Here is a 19,933-nt window from a genome sequence, read left to right on the forward strand (position 1 = left end):
TTTTTTCTACCCCCCCCCCAGATGTTCTGGTTTAACTTGGATTTAAACTTGGAGAGTGGTCAGTTTGGATGAGCTATTACCAGCAGGAGAGTGAGTTTGTGTATGTATGGGGGTGGGGGGATGTGAGAAAACCTGGATTTGTGCAGGAAATAGCCCAACTTGATTATCATGCACATTGTGTAAAGAGTTGTCACTTTGGATGGGCTATCACCAGCAGGAGAGTGAATTTGTGTGGGGGGGTGGAGGGTGAGAAAACCTGGATTTGTGCTGGAAATGGCCCACCTGATGATCACTTTAGATAAGCTATTACGAGCAGGACAGTGGGGTGGGAGGGGGTATTGTTTCATATTCTCTGTGTATATATAAAGTCTCATGCTCAAATAAATTGGTTAGTCTCTAAGGTGCCACAAGTACTCCTTTTCTTTTTGCGAATACAGACTAACACGGCTGTTACTCTGAAACCAGCAATTATGCAGGTTGGCACTTTCTTGTGACAGTGGAATTAACTCAGAAAATGTAATTACTCAGAGATGTAATGACCAAAAGTGGGTAGGTTTATGGGTTTATGTTGTATCTATAAGAAATCCCTGCCATCTGATGCCTAGCTGGAATACTGATTCACTACAGCAATATTCAGCAACATGCTGAATAGAAATAGCTCTAGTAACAAAAATGGCATTTTTGCATGTGTTTGCATGTGTCTTGGGAAGTACAAATGGAAAAAAAAGTTTTACAATAGATTGAATAATAGATGTATAAACATCCTTTTCTCTATGCATAAATTTCACTGGTACTTTAAATGCATGTATAAAATAGAATGCCATGTTATGTGAAACAATTTTATATGTATATATGTTTTAGAAGTAATATAGAACAATTTAACGGTCTCCCTCATATCTGTTTAATCTGTTTAATGTCACTTTCTACCAACCTTATTATCTAGAATGATGTGTCAAGGGTGTTCCATTAATATGGATTTGAAAGTGAGTCCCTGGCCACATGTCCCAATAGGATGTTTCTATTATCCAGATCCTGATAAAGTAGCTCTGATTAAACAGATTGACAGGGAAGACTGCCACCTACAGAAACTATATTGTAATAGGTTTCAGAGTAACAGCCATGTTAGTCTGTATCCACAAAAAGAAAAGGAAGACTTGTGGCACCTTAGAGACTAACAAATTTATTTGAGCATAAGCGTTCCATTCTATGCATCCGATGAAGAGGGCTGTAACCCATGAAAGCTTATGCTCAAATAAATGTGTTAGTCTCTAAGGTGCCACAAGTCCTCCTGTTCCTTTTATATTGTAATATATATATGCAAGTACTATTGGCTAGCCTTGACTTTGCATATCTCCTTAGATCTTACAAGATCATAGCATAAGGCAACAAAGTGATATATACAACTAAATCAAAGCACAAAAGGCAAATAGAAATTTAATTTCTTCTCTCCCATCCTACCCCACTGGAAGTCAAAGGTATATTTTCCCCATTGCTAGGATGACTTTCAGTTCATTGTCCCCCACTGTCCTGTATCACAGTGATTTACCTCCAACACTGGTAGTAACATGCCCCTTCAGGGACTAGCAAATTCTTTCCTAGGTCAACTGCAAAGTGAGCAGGTGATGAGGCCACTATACCCTCTGCTGGCCAGGCAGCAAGAGATAGGGCCCAGAGAACTGAACCAGGTCTCCACCAGAGCGCTAAACTCAGGATCACCAGGCAGGCTCGATGCCAAACCTTTTTAATAAGAAAGGCAGTTGAAGTGTTCAATTACTCAGTATCAAAGTACTCTGAACACATCCATTAGATTGTTTCCCCTATAATAGGGGGGAGGGGGGGGATCATGGATTTGATTTGCCTGTGAATCAGCAAACTATTAATTACCAACTTTCCGTAGCTCAAAAGAAGTGTCAAACTGGTGTCCAGCTGCCAGTAGGAGTACTGCATAATTAATTCCCGATTGCAATGTTGGCTCTGACTCAAATGCCTTCTTGAACCTAGAAAAAACAAACACACAAGTTTACTTTCTAAATAATGCAATCTAACAAGGAGTTCATTATACTTTTAGGTACTGTAAGTGCTTAGCTTCTGTTTGCACAATTAGAACCATCCATGCAAGTAAAAATATTATACTGTTCTCCACTCATGCGCCCTGCTTATTTTTAGGAGTCCAACATTTATATAATCTTCTCCCATTTCTCTCTCTCTCTCTCAGACACACACACACACACACACACACTCCCCCCACCCGCCAAAAAAATTTAAGACTGGTATTTAAAATGTAAAAGCTGTTGAATTTTGCCTGTTGAACTCGCTGCTTGATTTATAGAAAGCAGCCTAGAACTCTAATGAGATCAGCAAACAGACCCTGAAAGTCAAGATGAGTGATGAAGACTTAATTTGCTCTGCACTTTGACCTGTCTTTACTTTTTGCACTGTGAGGCTGAATGAAATGAGGAAGGAAATATATGCCAGCAAATTTATTTCTAGTAAAATACAAACAAAAAAATCCTCCCACCAGCCCCAAACTCATATTAACTAGAATGAATAGCTTGGCTTGCATAAAGCATTTCACACTCAGGCCTTTCTATTACTTTGCTTAGTGCTACAGCTGCTTTGAGGTTTGGAATCCTTATTTCTCCACCGATCTTTTGTGCTATCTTCATCATGCAATGGACAGGAAAAGAGAAAAAAATACTGATGAAATAATTAGGAGAAATGGGGAACAACATTTTTTGTTGTTGTTGTTGTTCCAAATATATAGAAACCTGTTTGTAACTTCAACTCTGGACTTCTAAACAGTATTTCATTTCTTCTACACAACACTGTCTAAATATGCCCAAGTTTGACCTGTATACCCTTAGTTCTTAAAAATGAAGATAGCTACTATGCATCTGTTTAAAATGTAGAGCCATCCACACAGTTAACAGGATAGAAGCACACAGACAAAGGAAATGTAAATTAATCTAAGCAGAGTATCTGTCTATACAGGTGCACCCACCATCCACAACCGAAAGATTGGAAAGGGATAAGACAAGGGAAGCAAGGGAAGATCCTTGTTCGGACCAAATCAGCATAGCCGCTCCTTTTTTTAAAAAAATGCAGTTAGTACTTACGGTAGGAGCTGGTGTAAAAGTCCTGAAAACTGAAGTCTTCTATTTATATACAGGAAAGACATACCACAGACAGCGAAAATATCACTACACTGCTTTGTTAATATGTTTTAGCCTCAGCTGAGAGATCAATTCTGAGGATGACTGAGTTCACTTCTGTAACTGTACTGTCATTCTTTGTCCTTCCTCTGTTATGTGTGCCAATTAGTGTCAGCTGTGGTGGCGGCTTTTGGAATGTGCATAAGGAAAGTGGATCAGGCAACCAGACACTAGCTCCTTTCACAAAGTCCTCACCCAGTCTCTCTTTTAGTTCTGTCAATTCTGTGGGCATCAGTGGTGTCATATGCACCAACGTTTCTGCCTGTTGGACCTCCAAGCCCTGGTCTACCCCCAGAGTTGTATCAATACAACTAAAGGTAACTTTTTATACTGTTTAGTTATAATCTGTATAATATTTGTGTGGGGACACACTTACATCGGTTTAAACCTGGCTTATAGCAATGGAGCTTGCACTGGTAAATTTACAGATGCAAGCTAAACTGAAATAACTGTTTTTTAACAGATATGGCTCAAACACAAAAGTTGCACCAGTTTAACTTAGCTGATTTAAGTTAAACGTGTACAACTGCTATGTGTATGTAAGCTTTAAATATCACTGGTTGTGCCTACACAGAATTGTGAGCACAAAGTTGCACCTCCACTTATTTTCATCTGCAAACTTTAGGTGCAAGGCAGGAGGTCAGGTTTTAAAAATCTGTATCTAAAGTTATGACACCACATCAAGTGAGGCAATTACAAATGCCACCAAGATAATGAAAGCTAACATTTAGGAAAATGTTACAGCACTCACATTGAATTAGGGAGGTAAAAGAGCAAAGAGTTGGATTGAAAAGACTGATTTATTGGTGGATCTGATTTACAATATCAGTAATGCAACAGTTCAACAAAAAAAAAAAGTCAGTTAATTAACCTGCTATCTCTATTCTCATATTTATAGGAAAGATTTATGTCCTTCCATCTTTTATGTTAAGAAAGGGTACTTCCTTCCCTCTTTATTTCTCTGGAATAGGCCAAACATTTTTCACACTACTAGCTGGTTGTAAAAATGATTCTTTGGCTTTTAACTAGAGGAAATGTGATTATCAACACAAACACACACACACACAGAGCTTTTCACACAAGCATCCTGCACAGTATGATTTCATTTTTTCCTCCCACAGAGAGAACAACAAAATTCTGTTTATAAGTCATAATATACATAATGTTATAGCTACAGTAACAGTGGTATCCCTAATGAAATCACTAATGTACAAGTCTGCCTATTCTTTCCTGGACACATCATAAGCATTTCTACTACTGTGCATTAGAGAACAGACCCTCCTGGGCTACTGAACCAAAGAGTCAGACAGTGTTTAATATTCTTTTATGCACAGGTAGGTAATCCGCTTTGCCACTGACTTGCTTTGTGATCTTGGGGAAACCACTTGACTTCTGTGTCCCAGTTCCCCATCTGTAAAATGGGGATAATAATGCTTACTTCAACATAATTAAGCACTTTAAGATATCTGGAATTAAAAAGCTCCTTAAGCATTAAATATTATTATTAATTAAAAACAGTTTGAACCTATTAGGTTAGTTATGTTTGAGCCTCTCACTGCTTCTCTCTTCATAGCTATGAATGACGAGGAAAAAGCAAATAATTTAACGATGAACTCAACATTATTTATGCTACTTCACCCATCATTTTGCCCAGTTTTATATTCAAGTCTATCATTTTATCGACCTTAAAACATCAGCTCACACACAAAAAAAGGGGCATTTAAATGACAATCTTGAAAAATCTCATAATGGCCATGGCTCAGAGGAATTAGTGAATGACACTTTTTTTAAAATCAAAAGTTATGAGCTGGACAAAACGTGCTGTATTCTTACTTTCCAATGTCATTTAAAGATTCAGTAGTGGTCACATATCTGTGATGTATTACAGGCGTTTAAAAACTGAGCTTGTTTAAACATACTTCTATCATGAACTGCCCCCTGCACTAAAAGTATACAGAAAATATAGAAAAAAGAAATTTGCTGTTAAATTCTCAACTTCACTTAAATACACACACACACACACACACACACACACACGTGCGAAGACTGGAAGCTGGTGATTTTTGGACCAGAACTAAAATCTGACATAAAGAACATGCCCAAGCTAAGCACACATTGTATACATTTACGAAGTAATTGAAAGGAAAGAAGCCCATGATGGCAATAATCTACAATTGAGGCTGATACCTCAGTGTGCTCCTCTCAGCAACTAAAAGCTCAACAGACAAAATAAGGGAGACAGAGCAATAATCTATTCTCATTTAGTGAGAGCTCTCAGTATGTTCAGTATGGTATTAAACTACAAAACCAGAGAAAAAATCAGTGCCTGTCCCCAAATTAGTCAGACAGTACAGTCCAGGCACACAACACACAGGACAATCAGTAGTATTTCTTTTTATGTAGTGTAGTGTATGCATACTACACAGATGGTGTAAAGGTTTTGTCGTCTTGAACATAGGACAGCTATGCTAGTCACAAGCAGGGAAGTCACAAATGAGTTGAGTGGTTCACCCCAGTCAAGTGCCAATACTATGTTACACCACACCAACACACATTCTATCACTTATGTATCATAAAAAACACTCTTGAATTTAGAGTTTTTAATTATTTTGAGACCATTTTTGCTCTCTTTCCACTGGAACAACTAGATTCCCTTAGTATCATGAGTCCCACTTTACAGGCCTCTGAAGAAGAAGAAGATTATAACTAATACTTTTAATACACCTTTAAAAGTGACCTAAGGTAGCTTGTCTATACAAAAAATCATCACAGTCTGGTATTTTAGGACATTCCTGGGGTAGATTCAAACAGTGTTCATCCCATTGGAAAGCAAAGAAAATCCCCTTTTCCAGTGGTATAAAGCTCCCACTTTTAAACCAACACAGAGCCACTGATTATCAGCTCTCAAGCCTGTCACTGGTACAGGACTAACTATTACCCATCCTGGGCTTCAGATTACAGCAATTTACGGGGGAAATTCCACATCATGGGGGAAGGAAGGAAGGAAAATTCCTAAGGTGAGGGCTATTTGAAGCTACTCAGGGGTAAAGAGTGTTATAAGAAGTTCCTGGAGATGGATTTATGGACAGAGGACTCACTCAGCCCCAATGAATAAACTATGCTCATGTGATAGAATAAGAGCTTTAATATGGTCATTTTAGAATTGTAAATGATTGGGGTTAGTGCTGTAATACCTTCTTTGTGAAAAATTAAGCCTTAAGTAAGATTTGTTTTTTTTAATCCCAAGAGGCACAAAGAGCAAGAATACTTACCAGGATGTCCCATTGTCTCTGCTTTCTATGTCTGTAAACCCAGAGTCCAAAAACATATCTTTGTAGATTCGTCCCACCAGGCAGTACATATCTGAAGCTACCTGAGTTTCATGTTGTACCAGGGGTATCATAATTTCTAAAGCTTTCTGTCTATCTCCAGGTAGATTTCGCCTATTAAAAAAATACATAGATGAATATTTTCACTTAAAACCACTAGAGTAGAAGGTAAGAACTTCCCAAGATTTTCTTACACTGCATTAATACGCACATACACTTTTGGCTGGTTAAACATCTCTCAGAACCAGGCCATGGACCTTTTCCCCTTTAGGGAGGGCCACTTTTTTGTACCATTTTATAAACCCTCTCCAACAACATACCACGTTGAGACAGCTATTATTTTATGAGAAAAAACAAAACAAATAAAACCCCAGCAGCAGTTCTCAGGTTGCATGATAAGAAACACTAAGCACGTGCATGCTCTTTAATATATTAGGAGGGAAACAATGATTTTTAATTTGGATTGTAAGGTCTCTTCCCCTCCTCTATCTTTTGAGCATAAAATGAATTCCCAAAACACATCAAATTCCCAGGAAAATAAAAATAAAAGGCCTAAGGGAGTAATATAACCCACAAGAAAAATATTTCCTATGAGAACACAACATACTGTGAGCATTAGATACTTCCTGATGACTCATGATTTGGATACTAATCTTCACTATCTAAGTTTTATAATTTGTTTAAATGAGACTTAATTCTGCAATGAAATAGCAAAATGGTTCATTTCTCAGCACAGAATATTCTCAGTCTTCTTTGGTTTTGCCCATTTGTTTGTTTTTTTGGAGAACTGTGTAGATGACTAGGTTTACAGGGTCCAGCTTCAGTACAGGGGGCTGGACATGACGACCTCTTGAGGTCCCCTCCAGCCCTACATTTCTATGATTCTATGATGCTTCCATTAAAGTCAACTGGCAAAAATCCCATAGGCTTCAATATGAGCAGGACTGGGACCAACATAAAACAAACGTTACTTAAATGGAGATATAATAAGGGAATATTCTTGCATTTGTGAATTGTATCCTGACTTTGAATCTGCATGGTTGGGATTTGCATCAAACATAAGAGATCAATACAGGGAAGCAGATCATACTTTCAGTTACATCACAGGTTAACTTTTAACTACAAATGCAATTGAGTCTGAAGAAAAGCAGGTGCAGATCAGAACAGTTAGACTGCTTCAGCAGTCTGTTAACTAAAGAATCATGCAATTTTTTTTTTAAAGACTTTCACCACAAGGATGGGAATTTTGCTCAAGTAAGAAATTAGGCCCACAAAGAACACCAAGGAAAAAAAAAGCATTGTGGACTTTCAAGTACAACAGGTCACATTCATGCAAGCTGCATCGCTCCCAAGTTTTGCCTGGATTTCTAGATAAGAACTTATTGCAAGTGACCTTCAAAATACTGTTCTCACATCGGAGAGATATTTCTTAAAAGCCACATACATCACAGAGCTCTGTTTTCTCAATGTTAGAAGTTTAGGGGCTAAGGACTTTGGGCTTGTGAACAGAATTTAAAAATGGATTGGATTAGTTCAAAACTAACAAGTTTCTCTCTCTTTAAGCTAATTACTTGGACTATTATTTTTTTAAGGCCAAAGCAGGTGTTGAATGGCTTCTCAAAACTGCATCAGCTAAAGCTGCAAAAACAAAACAAATATAAAAATACATCAATCATTTTTCACACAAGCTCCCTTTCTATAGCAGCTGTGCAAACTCCCGATAAGGTGAGCTAGCCAAAAAGCACATTGTCCCTGCAATGCAAACCACTGACTTGAAGCAACTGTCAAGCTACTTAGTATAGCACTGGACACCAAATCTGCTTCCTCCATGATACTCAAAAGAGCTCATGAAATGTGGCTGAAAAAGAAAGCTACACAGCAGGATATGTTTAAATTAAACAGAACAAAGTGATCTCTAAGTGATCAAAGAGGAAAAAATACCTGCAAAACAATGAACTGCATTTCAGCAGATTTCTGGAGCACACAAGAACAATAGGCTATACCCCACTCTGCACTCAGCCAACCTATACAATTGTATCAGCCTGGTAAGAAAGCAAATAAAAAAACTCTGTTCTGGGCACCGGAACTACAGAGATGCTCCACCTCCTAAGCACCCCATTCCAAATTTCAGCCGACCTGTCTCCCCCTTCATTTGGGTCAGCCAGACTGGGTACACTGTCATAGCTCTATGGCTGTTGTAAACTCCATAAGCGGTTCCAGGATGGAACAGCAATTGGTTTCCCTTTTTTGTGTTGTGCAGACTCTCCCATCCCTGCTTACTGCTGATGAGCAGCTGGAGGCTCCTGTCTCTGACTGATGGTTGTAGGCCCTCTATGTCTCCATTGCTGTTTTGACCAGACAGCAGTAGGACTTGACCAATTGTTGAGAGTCTTCCTCATCCCGTCTTCTCTTGATCACCACTGGTGTGAAGAGAAAAGGGGGATGTGTTTGGCTGAGCTCTGTTTTATAACTGTTTACTCTCAGAGTGGGAACTGGGCTGGATAACCCCACCCCCATGCCAGATTGGGCTACAACAGGCCAGAGCGGCTGCACAAGGCAGCAGCCAATCAGGGTCAGTATTACAGCCAGCCAATCAGGGCTAGGCTAGACCCTATATAAAGGCTGCCCAGGAAGAGTGCAGGCAGTCTCTTCTAGGCCTTCAGAGGGTGAAGGTCTGTTTTGTGTATGAGGAGACTAGCACCAGGGACAGTGCAGCACATGTGGGGGGAGCAAAAGGGAACTCCTGCCTGGTACCTGCTGGCCCAGAGAAAAAGGGCCTAGCTGGTGCAAAGGGGCTGAAGGGGAAATGGCCCAGGGAGAGAGATGGACAAAGGGAGAGAAGGAGGGCAGGAAGGCTGCTGCCAAAGGGTCCCTGGGTTGGGTCCCCCTCATTTCACTTCCATCTGGTAGTTAGGAGTGGCCATCAAGGACTGCACCAGACCCCTGCCAAAAGGGGTTAGACTTTAGGGTGTGGTTGGCCATTGTGGCTGGGGTAAAGAGAAGGACTGCTGATAACATCAAACCCCTGGAAGCGGGTGAGACCGGCGCAGTGGGCACTGCTGGCGGGCAGTGTCCTGAAGAGGATGCTGGGAGCAATGTGGGTTGAGACGCCAATCTAGGGGGAGAGAAGGATTGGACACCACTGGCAGAGGGTGCTCTGCATGAACTGAGCTGATTCCCAGAGTGAACAGCAGGAGGTGCTGCAGTGGTGAATCCCAACCCTGTCACAATAACCCCTCTAAATTTCAGTGGCTGGCTATTAGTCTTACCTGGTTGACTGTCCTATAACTTGGACTTCATAGCACAATGAGCAAAACCAACCATAAGAATATTTTGTGATGAGAAATGAATCATTTTATGCTTTCATTGCTCTCCTCAGATAGAGGTCTCCAGTGTGTTTTTCCTTTCGTTCTTTCTTCCGCAATCCGCGCCCTCCTAAAAACCTGGTTTGTGTCTGACTAATTCTGACAAAGAGCTGCTCTACTCCTTCTTAATAGCAACCAACACTTAACACCTCATTTCTAGACTAGACATGAAGGATGCTGTTTCTTCTACAGTCAACACCATTGCCACTTGCACAAATATTAAGTAACACATCCAGAAATCTCTCTCAATCACCACTCAGACTAGGCTTACAAGAAACACCTCATAACATGAATCTCCCAAAAGGGAGAATGTTAACACTGTGCATGAACAGAACCACCCTCACTGACTTAAGCACACACACTAAAGTGAGATATAGTCATGGCTACCGCTGATTTTGAATTTACAGTTGAATTTACAATCTGGAGAAAGAAAAGAGGTGAAATTAGATCTGAACACCTTTCTAGCTACTGTGCAAAAAGCCTATATGTCAGATACCTTCTAAGGCCCTATCCTGCAATCAGAACTGCAAAGGTAGATCCTAACATTCTGTGTGGAGTCCCATTACAGTCAATGGAGTGTGCATGGCCATAAGGGTCTGCCTGAGAGGATTATATTCAAAATGTAGAACAAAATTTCCAAAAGCACCTAAGTGACTTAGGAGCATAAGTACCATATTCAAAAGTGTCTTAGATGCTTCTGAAAATGTTACCTGTGGGGTCAAAATTACTATTTATTTATAAAGCACCATGGGCATGACACTCCAGGCATCTGAAGAAGTGGGATTTTTACCCACGAAAGCTTATGCCCAAATAAATCTGTTAGCCTTTAAGGTGCCACCGGATTTCTGGTTGTTTTTGTGGATACAGAATAACACAGCTACCCCTCTGATAATGGGTGTGCATAGCGCTTTTGTATGATAGCTAGAAAGAGCCTGGATCTTTTCCTTAGGCTGAACAATGTGAGATAACAATTCATTTTGTAGGAAATGAATGTTACTAATTTTTCAGCTTGTCACCTGTAATATCTTCTCACAATAATTTTAATAGATGGACAGTTCTGAATCTCTTTACATGGTGTTCAAAGCTCCTTTTTCTCTGATAATAAAGGCTGATCTTAGCCTTTATTGTTATGAGAGTTTCTATATTTCGTGTGAGATAGGCCAACTATGAATGCTTTTTGACTAACTCCGTTCTCATGGAAGTCAATGGTACAACTCCCACTGACCTGAATGACAGCAGAGCAAGGGTGCAGAGTTCCTTGCTGAGCTCTTTTGAAACTCCTATTTTAATGTCTTGTTCAGTGGCCAGTATTTTTCTGGATTGTCATGCAAAAAATCAGAGTTTCCTGCTTAACTTGTAAAAGCCATATATAGCCCAGCATATGTATGTGCTAGCAAACCATGGGAGGGAGATGAAAAGACATTTTTTAAAATGAACTAAATCTTCTGTCCTTTTGCTTTGCTTAAGGTGACAGGAGGGTTTACTTTTTGCACCACATTAGCATCACTTATCCTTCTGTCCCCTGACATCGGAATAGATAATATTGAGACACAAGGCTGTCTAAACCAGTGGGATTGCTGCCATATTGTACCTCCAGCACCCTGACAAAATTAGGCTGGTTATTAATTTGAATGCATTTTATGGAACATTTATTTGGCCTTTGTCCCACCTCATATTTTCTGTTTGCACAAAATCGGGGTGGAAAGCAAAGTTAAATACTGATTTACACACATGGTAAGATAAACTGAACTTCCACACTGAAGAAGGAAGGGTGAAATGGAATTTGAGGGCACAGAAGGGGAAGGAAACTTAGTTGGGGATGAAATTCAGAGTCCTGAAAATGCTTCAGTGCAATACATGGGACTAAAACCTGTGTGAGAAGATTCCAGAAGGGGATCTTACAATGGGATCACCATGCTCTGTGGAGAGTTTGAAGTAACACAATAAATCAGATTATTATTTCAGAGGAGAGAAATTATTCTTACCTGTTTAGTGCAAATGCATAATGAAACTTCACATGGTGATGGGAGGCCAAGTCAAAGGTAGGCAGCTTTTCTAAAGTTTCCACCAATTTCACAATGGAATCATAATCCTTCCAAGAGAAGGGGAGAATAATGAAGTTGTAAGTGCTTGCTCCCAGAAATGTCTATATAAACTCTGCTTGTAAGTTATGGATTTGGAATTTCATGCAGAGAGATCTATTATGAATTGATAATAGGCTTTATGGATTTCAATTTCTTCAATCTCATGTTATGATTGGCATCATACTCCACCTCTTATTATAAAGGAATATGAAACTAAATGTGAAAATCAGTGCAGTCATTTCTGCTGCACTACATAAATATAGATTCATATATTCTTCCCTGGAACTAGAACTTTTAGCATTTATGTCCCACTGCTGTGAAATTGGCTTTAAAGGGTGAATCTGTATTACCTTTCACATTAAGACAGACATATTATGCAGTTAATTATTTGAATTATTAAGTACCCTGGGGCTCTTAGTGCAGGTTACTGTATAATTGAATTTAATTATTATTCATCCCTCAATCTTTTAAAGTCTTAATACACCAGCTTTTACAGAGGCTCGTGAACTTAAGAGATAGTATCACTTCATCTACAGATATAAATTTTAAAACCATCCTTAACCTATGATCAAACAAATTAATTGTAAAGAAGCAACATATATAATACAACATGCAGTCTGTTATTAACCTTTGCCAAGTGAGTTGATGCACACACTAACTTCAAAATAAAGCTACAAAGCATCAGTCAAAATCAGTTTTGTTTCATTAATTTCAATAGTGTCTATAATGCATGTAACAAGCACTTATTAATGAACCAGTTGCTTACCACACTCTGTAAAAACACCATGCCTTTTACAACGCAGAAGAAAAATAATTGAAAACGTATTTCTGAACAGCAAGGTCATACCTGAATGTCTCTGTAGGACAGCAGCAAATTTATTACGATGTCCGCAGACAAGAGTTCAATATTATCCACTCGCTGTCGTATCCTTGCCAGTTCTGCAGCTAGCTCTTTGCCTGTGTACAGGTTGCGGGCCTTCCTGATATCATTAAGAATGGACTCCCGGAAATACTGGCTACAATTAAACACCTTGTTTTAGACATTTGGGGCAAGGACCGTCTTATGTTATGCGTTTGTGCAGTATCTTAGTACAGTGGGGCCCTAACTTATAATGCAATACAAATAAATAAAATATTTTAAATAGTTAAAACGATAGTTTTAAAAAATAGTTACTTTCATTCAATTCAAATTATTCCATGGAAAATGCTATAGGATTTTAAAGAGGGAGTAGGATGTCACATCTCCCTGAAAGAAAATTTGTTAGTCTCTAAGGTGCCACAAATACTCCTTTTCTTTTTGCGGATACAGACTAACACGGCTGTTTCTCTGAAACCTCTCCCTGAGGAAATCTACCACCAATATCGAAATCATCCATAAAAACGTGTATTTTTTTATTGGAGGATATAAGAGGAGATCTTACCTTGAACTGGCCTGTGCCACCTTCAAGAGTTGAATGAAGCGATCCACCAAAGGTAAACATATTGGCCCAAGGAGCAATTCAAAACTGGGCTGCATTAGCTCTGTTAATCCCTTCATAAAACTGCTATCACAGCAGTACACTTTATTATGTGGGGTTATCATATATGGAACAAATATGTAGTTACCAGTGCACATCTGTGAAAACAAGATGCAATAGTTAAGACAGTTGTTTCATTTATAGGTCTTAAGTTAGAAATAGTTAATTGCAAAGAGTGAAATTCTGGCCCTACTGAAGTCAATGGGAATTCTGCCATTGACTTCAGCAGGGTCAGGATTTCTCCTAAATGGTTTAGGATTATGCGGTTTAATTTTTAGCTGGAATATGAGGACCACCTGAATTATATTTTTTCATTTCTGAATTGTTTTCATAAAACGGGTCATTTTAAGGGCTTTGCTCTCATCCTACAATAGTCAGCATATTAGCTTAAAAGAAAGATGCTTCTAACTATTTTAGTAGCCTGACAGCCTGTCCCATGCATCCCAGACTGTCAGCTTAATTCTAAAGTGGAGAGCGAGATGGATTGTTTTCAAAAAGATGTATATTGAAAGGGTAGCAATATAATCCTCTGAGGATTTGGTACACAGTTTAAGTCAGCCCCATAGATGTTACAAGCCATGAACATTGTAAGTCATTTGCATTATCTTGAGATAATTATGTGAAGATAACCCTCCTGTGGACTGAAAAATTACTAAAATAGTTAAGCACATTAAGCTTTTAACATCAAGAATTAAAATTTCCTTCAGCATTGCAAACCCCATTTGCCAGCAGTGCCTATAAGCATATGTATGTTGTCAGAAAAAGTATCTATACCATGTTTAAGAAAGAGTTATTGCATTCTAGAAACAGCAGCTCTATATGGGCATCCACATACTGTATCTAAATATATCTATGGATGAAAGCTACTTTTCATCAGGCTTGTCTAAATTTGCCTTCCAAGTTGAGAAGGAGGCTCCTTATAGTAATACCAGTATGCAGAGTGTGTACTGTATCCCAGGGGTTCTCAACTTTTTTCTTTCTAGGTCCCCCTCAACATGCTATAAAACCTCCAGGACCCAGCAGGAGCCATTAGGGGGTGGGACTCAGGGTCCGGGCCCGGGGGGACACCCTTGGGCATAGGCATAATTTGACTTCTATTTTGGGGGGCAAGGGCTGGCAGGGCTCTGGCCAGATTCCACATGGTGGGGCCCAGGGAGGGCATGCCATCTCCACCACCTGACTCATCTCAGCATGCCACCCAGCCTGTCTGGGTTGTGGGAAGGGGGCGCAACCAAAAATTATAACTCAAAGGTGGGGGGCTCAGTTCAAAAAGTTTGAAAACCACTCAGGGTGCAGGGGGGCTATCTAGGGGCTATGTATGAGCAGGGGGGTAGCTCAGGGCGCAAGGAGCGGTTGGTAGGGGCTGGGTACAGGCAGGAGGTAGCTCAGGGTGCAGGGAGGGGATAGCTAGAGGCTGTGTGCTGGGAGGCCTCCCTCTGTGGTGGCTGCTCCCCAAGAGCTCTGCCGGCCCAGGAACCAGGTCCCCCCGCCCAGGCAGCTCTTAACGGCTGCATGAGCAGTCAAGGGGGGCTGTAAGCTGAGGAGTAGCCGCAACCCCAGGCACCGGCAGCAGATGGCAGGGGGTGGGGGTTAATGCCACAGCTGTCTGCTCCATGGCACCCCAGCCAGAGGAGCAGCTGCCGCGCACTACCAGGCTCTGGCTTCCCACCTATGACCTGGCCAGAGCCTAAGGGGGGCTGGAGGAGAGGAGGTGGGGAGTGGAGCTGCCCCACTCTGGGTAAGGCACTGCAGTTTGCATGGAGCAACACACTTGTGCCCACCTCCCAAGTTTGCCATGGGCTCAGAGCTTCTGCCAGCAGGATTGCTGGGGCTCAGGGCTTCAGCCCCACACCGCTCCAGCTTCAGAGTGCGGGGGAGGGGGTACACCGGGGCTCCTGGTTTCAGACATGTGTCACTCCCAGCTTCAGACCCAGGAGAGAGGGGTGCCAGGGCTCAGGGTACCTGAGGGGTTTCAGCCATGGGGCCTATGGCCCCCCTGAAAGGGCTCATGCACAGACCCCCAGGGAGCCATGGACCCCCAGTTGAGAACTACTGCTGTATGCCACATGCACCAAAGGAACATGTGTGCATAGATAAACATGTTGAATGTCTGCATTTCTGAAAGAACACGTAGGGACTCCAATGGGACCAGGATTTCACTCCAAGTTTGTATTCCTTTAACTAGTGAATTGGAAATCAAAGCAGCAGGGCCACCTTTAGGAAGTAAACTGCATGGGTTCCTGCAATTTTGTGCCTCAAATTCTTTCCAAGGTTTAGTGGCTCACAGGCCAGCCCACTCTCCTTCAACAGTGGAAGGAAAGGAGATGTCAGCTCACATATACCCTCTCTGGCAAAACGGGCCCCATGCTGTAAAACAATGATGAAAGCTCAATTTTCATGGGTTCATAGATTCCAAACCCAGAAGAGACCATTGTGATCATCTAGTCTGACCTCCTGTAGAACACAGGCCATGGAACTTCCTCAAAATCATGCCTAGAGCAGATCTTTTAGAAAATATTCAATCTTGATTTTAAAATTGTCAGTGATAGAGAATCCACTATGACCGACCCTTGGTACGTTCTTCCAATGGTAAATTACTCTGTTAAAAATGTACTCTTTATTTCCAGTCTCAATTTGTCTAGCTTCAACTTCCAGCCACTGGATCGTGTCATGCCTTTCTTTGCTAGATTGAAGACCTTGTTATCAAATATTTGTTTCCCATGTAGGTACTTACAGACTGCAATCAAGTCACCCCTTAAGCTTCTCTTTGTTGAGCTAAAAGGATTGAGCTCCTTGAGTAACAGTATAAAGCATGTTTTCTAATACTTAAATGTTTCTAGTGGCTCTTCTCTGAACCTATCCAATTTATCAACATCCTTCTTGAACTGTGACACCAGAACTGGACACTATTCCAGCAATGATCACATGAGTGACCAATACAGAGGTGAAAACCGCTCTACTCCTACTCAAGATTTCCCTGTTTATGCATCCAAGGATTGCATTAGCACTTTTGGCCACAGTGTCGCACTGGGAGCAGATGTTCAGCAGATTATCCTGGGAAGCAGTGACTGAAAAAGATTTGGGGTCATGGTGGATCAAGCTCCCCATCCTGGCCTATATTGTTTGTTCCTAGATGTATACATTTAGTCTTACTAAAAAGCATATTATCTCGTCATAAAAGCTGGGCACAAGCAGACAACTGGCTCTGTGGATGAGGGGAAAGCAGTGGATGTGGTGTTCCTTGACATTAGCAAAGCTTTTGACACTGTCTCCCACAGTATTCTTGCCAGCAAATTAAACAAGTATGGGCTGGATGAATGGACTATAAGGTGGATAGAAAGCTGGCTAGATTGTCGGGCTCAACGGGTAGTGATCAATGGCTCCATGTCTAGCTGGCAGCCGGTATCAAGTGGAGTGCCCCAAGGGTCAGTCCTCGGGCCTGTTTTGTTCAATATCTTCATAAATGATCTGGAGGATGGTGTGGATTGCACCCTCAGCAAGTTTGCAGATGACCCTAAACTGGGAGGAGAGGTAGATACGCTGGAGGGTAGGGATAGGATACAGAGGGTCCTAGACAAATCAGAGGATTGGGCCAAAAGAAATCTGATGAGGTTCAACAAGGACAAGTGCAGAGTCCTGCACTTAGGACGGAAGAATCCAATGCACCACTACAGACTAGGGACCGAATGGCTCGGCAGCAGTTCTGCAGAAAAGGACCCCGGGTTACAATGGACGAGAAGCTGGATATGAGTCAGTGTGCCCTTGTTGCCAAGAAGGCCAATGGCATTTTGGGATGTATATGTAGGGGCATAGCGAGCAGATCGAGGGACATGATCGTTCCCCTCTATTCGACATTGGTGAGGCCTCACCTGGAGTACTGTGTCCAGTTTTGGGCCCCACACTACAAGAAGGATGTGGAAAAATTGGAAAGAGTCCAGCAGAGGGCAACAAAAATGATTAGGGGACTGGAACACATGACTTATGAGGAGAGGCTGAGGGAACTGAGATTGTTTAGTCTGCGGAAGAGAAGAATGAGAGGGGATTTGATAGCTGCTTTCAACTACCTGAAAGGGGGTTCCAAAGAGGATGGATCTAGATTGTTCTCAGTGGTAGCTGATGACAGAACAAGGAGTGATGGTCTCAAATTGCAGTGGGGGAGGTTTAGGTTGGATATTAGGAAAAACTTTTTCACTAGGAGGGTGGTGAAACACTGAAATGCATTGCCTAGGGAGATGGTGGAATCTCCTTCCTTAGATATTTTTAAGGTCCAGCTTGACAAAGCCCTGGCTGGGATGATTTAGTTGGGGACTGGTCCTGCTTTGAGCAGGGTGTTGGACTAGATGACCTCCTGAGTTCCCTTCCAACCCTGATATTCTATGATTCTGATTCCCAAAACTTTCAAACTCAGGAGCCTAAGTTACACCCACCAACCAAATGTGCACACATGCAATATGAATTGTACACAACATGTATTTCTGCATGCAAAACTGGTTTCTGAACATTAAATTGTTGGTGTTACCTGTATAAATCTGTTTTGTGTACACAAACTCTCTGGTTTGTAAATGCAGTTTAGGAAATTATTTTTGAAAATTTAGCCCATTATATTGAGAAATAGCATGAGGCAGATGGTACGATGGTGGTGGACTCTAGAAAACCGTGAGAGAGGCTGACCGTCTAGGCTGAGCTGCTGAAAAAGTATCCAATGCCTTAGTAGACATTATTATTAGTACTAAGTATTTTCCAGTTGGGGTCATACTGTGCAAGGCACTGCACAAACACAGTCCGAGATAGGCCTTAGCCCAAGCAGTTTACAATCTAAATAGACCAGAGAGACAAAAGAGGGGAGGGGGAAACAGACATACACAGGTGAGTTCAGTGCTGAACCAGGAGTCCTTCCAGACCAATAGGCTAACAACCAGACCACACTGCTTTCTAGGATTATTATCTCTATTCAACAAAGAATGAAGGTACAGAGCGATAAAGTGATTTGCCCAAGGTCACACAAGAAGTCAGTGGCAGAAGCTCTCCTGAATTATGATCCAATATCTGAACCACATGATTATTCTTACTCTCAACATCCAGCTCTGTTCCTTCTGTAAAACAAAATTTAGCAAATAGATTTTTTTTCCCCTACTTTTTTGCCCTTTATTTACAATCTTAAACTAAGTGACCTTCTAGGCAGTCTGGAAATATTTAACTTTTAGTCTCAGACTTGCTAAGTACAAAGTTTAAATTCACTTAGTGAAAGTTGCACCCAATTCAGATGGCTTGTGCAAGGCCCCAAGCTCCACTTCTGAGCCTAACTCAGAGCCTGAGAGGGGTTATGTGATGTGTAGGGGTTTACATGAGATGAATCTACAAATCTCCATACAACTACAAACCCCCTAGCTGAACGCTTAGGTCATGATCCTGCATTTCACTGTGCATAGGCACAGCAGGTCAGTGGCACACCCGTGAACAGTGAATTACAGGACCAGGGCCTTACAATATTTAATCAGCAGCAGTGGTGAGCAAAGTTTTGCAACCTAAGGGTGATGGGTCTTTATTGGGGTACCTGCATTCTGCTGCTGCTGCCTCCTCCTTGCCCCACCGAGAGGACACCGACCACCTGCAGCAGCACCTTCTGCCCTGGAACCACAACCCTAATCCCAGACCAGTGCAGAAGGGAGGCTCAGGGGTAGAGGGAGAAGGAGAGGAGTGTGCCAGACAGTAAGCCTGCCCTGCACTCACCCAGCAGCAATAGTTCCTGTCCCATGGGCTAGCTCCCCACTCTAGCCATTGTTACTTGGCACACAGGGTCACAGCGCCACTCAGGTTGGCCTGGCTGCCCCTCTGTCATGACGGAATGGCGGCCAGGCCAAATTTGAGCGAGTGGCATTGTGCATGGGGCTACAGTGCCATGTGATCCCTTGTGCCATGCTGAAATGCCTTGAGCAGGGAGTCACACACAGCCCTGTGTGACAGGAGCCCCTGTTGTCAGGTGATAAGACATCACATATACACCTAAAGGTCACGGGAGGGGGATATCACTGTCTTATTCCCCCTATTACCTCCACCACTGAGGAGCATCCAAGGAGTACAACGAGCAGAAGCCAAAATGGCTTTTATTCACCAGCGAGAAACAATGTAAGACACTGCACTGCAGTCATGGGTTGTGACTACACCTTGTGCTGACGTACCCGACCCATTGTTGATCTAGCTAGACTCAGGTACCGGGGAGCAGTGGAGCTTCACTGGAATCCTGGATAATTACTCAGGTGGCTGAAGCCTGAGCTGCCGCAGCTTCACTGCTACCAGTACAAGAGCTACAGTCGCACCCAGCGACTGCAGTGCAAACATACCCATAATGCTAATGGATGTACCCTCTTGGAAAGGTGGGGTGCTTTAGCCCAACTGCCATATGCACAAATGAAGAGAGGAAAAGAG

General features: G+C 41.8%; 1 protein-coding gene across 1 annotated transcript in view; it reads right to left on the reverse strand.

Annotated features, from left to right (window-relative positions):
* MAP3K5 (mitogen-activated protein kinase kinase kinase 5) overlaps positions 1-19,933 on the reverse strand; it is a 156,533-nt gene that overhangs the window by 67,304 nt on the left and 69,296 nt on the right. Inside the window, exons 4-8 of the mRNA XM_084623488.1 lie at positions 13,412-13,605; positions 12,838-13,006; positions 11,892-11,998; positions 6,485-6,655; positions 1,885-1,997 (exon numbers count right to left, since the gene is read on the reverse strand). Coding sequence (XP_084479614.1) covers positions 1,885-1,997; positions 6,485-6,655; positions 11,892-11,998; positions 12,838-13,006; positions 13,412-13,605 — 754 coding nt within the window. The remainder of the gene's footprint in view (positions 1-1,884; positions 1,998-6,484; positions 6,656-11,891; positions 11,999-12,837; positions 13,007-13,411; positions 13,606-19,933) is intronic.

The sequence above is a fragment of the Lepidochelys olivacea genome (assembly GCF_965140295.1).
Source record: "Lepidochelys olivacea isolate rLepOli2 genome assembly, chromosome: 3".
NCBI classification, from domain to species: Eukaryota; Metazoa; Chordata; order Testudines; family Cheloniidae; genus Lepidochelys; species Lepidochelys olivacea.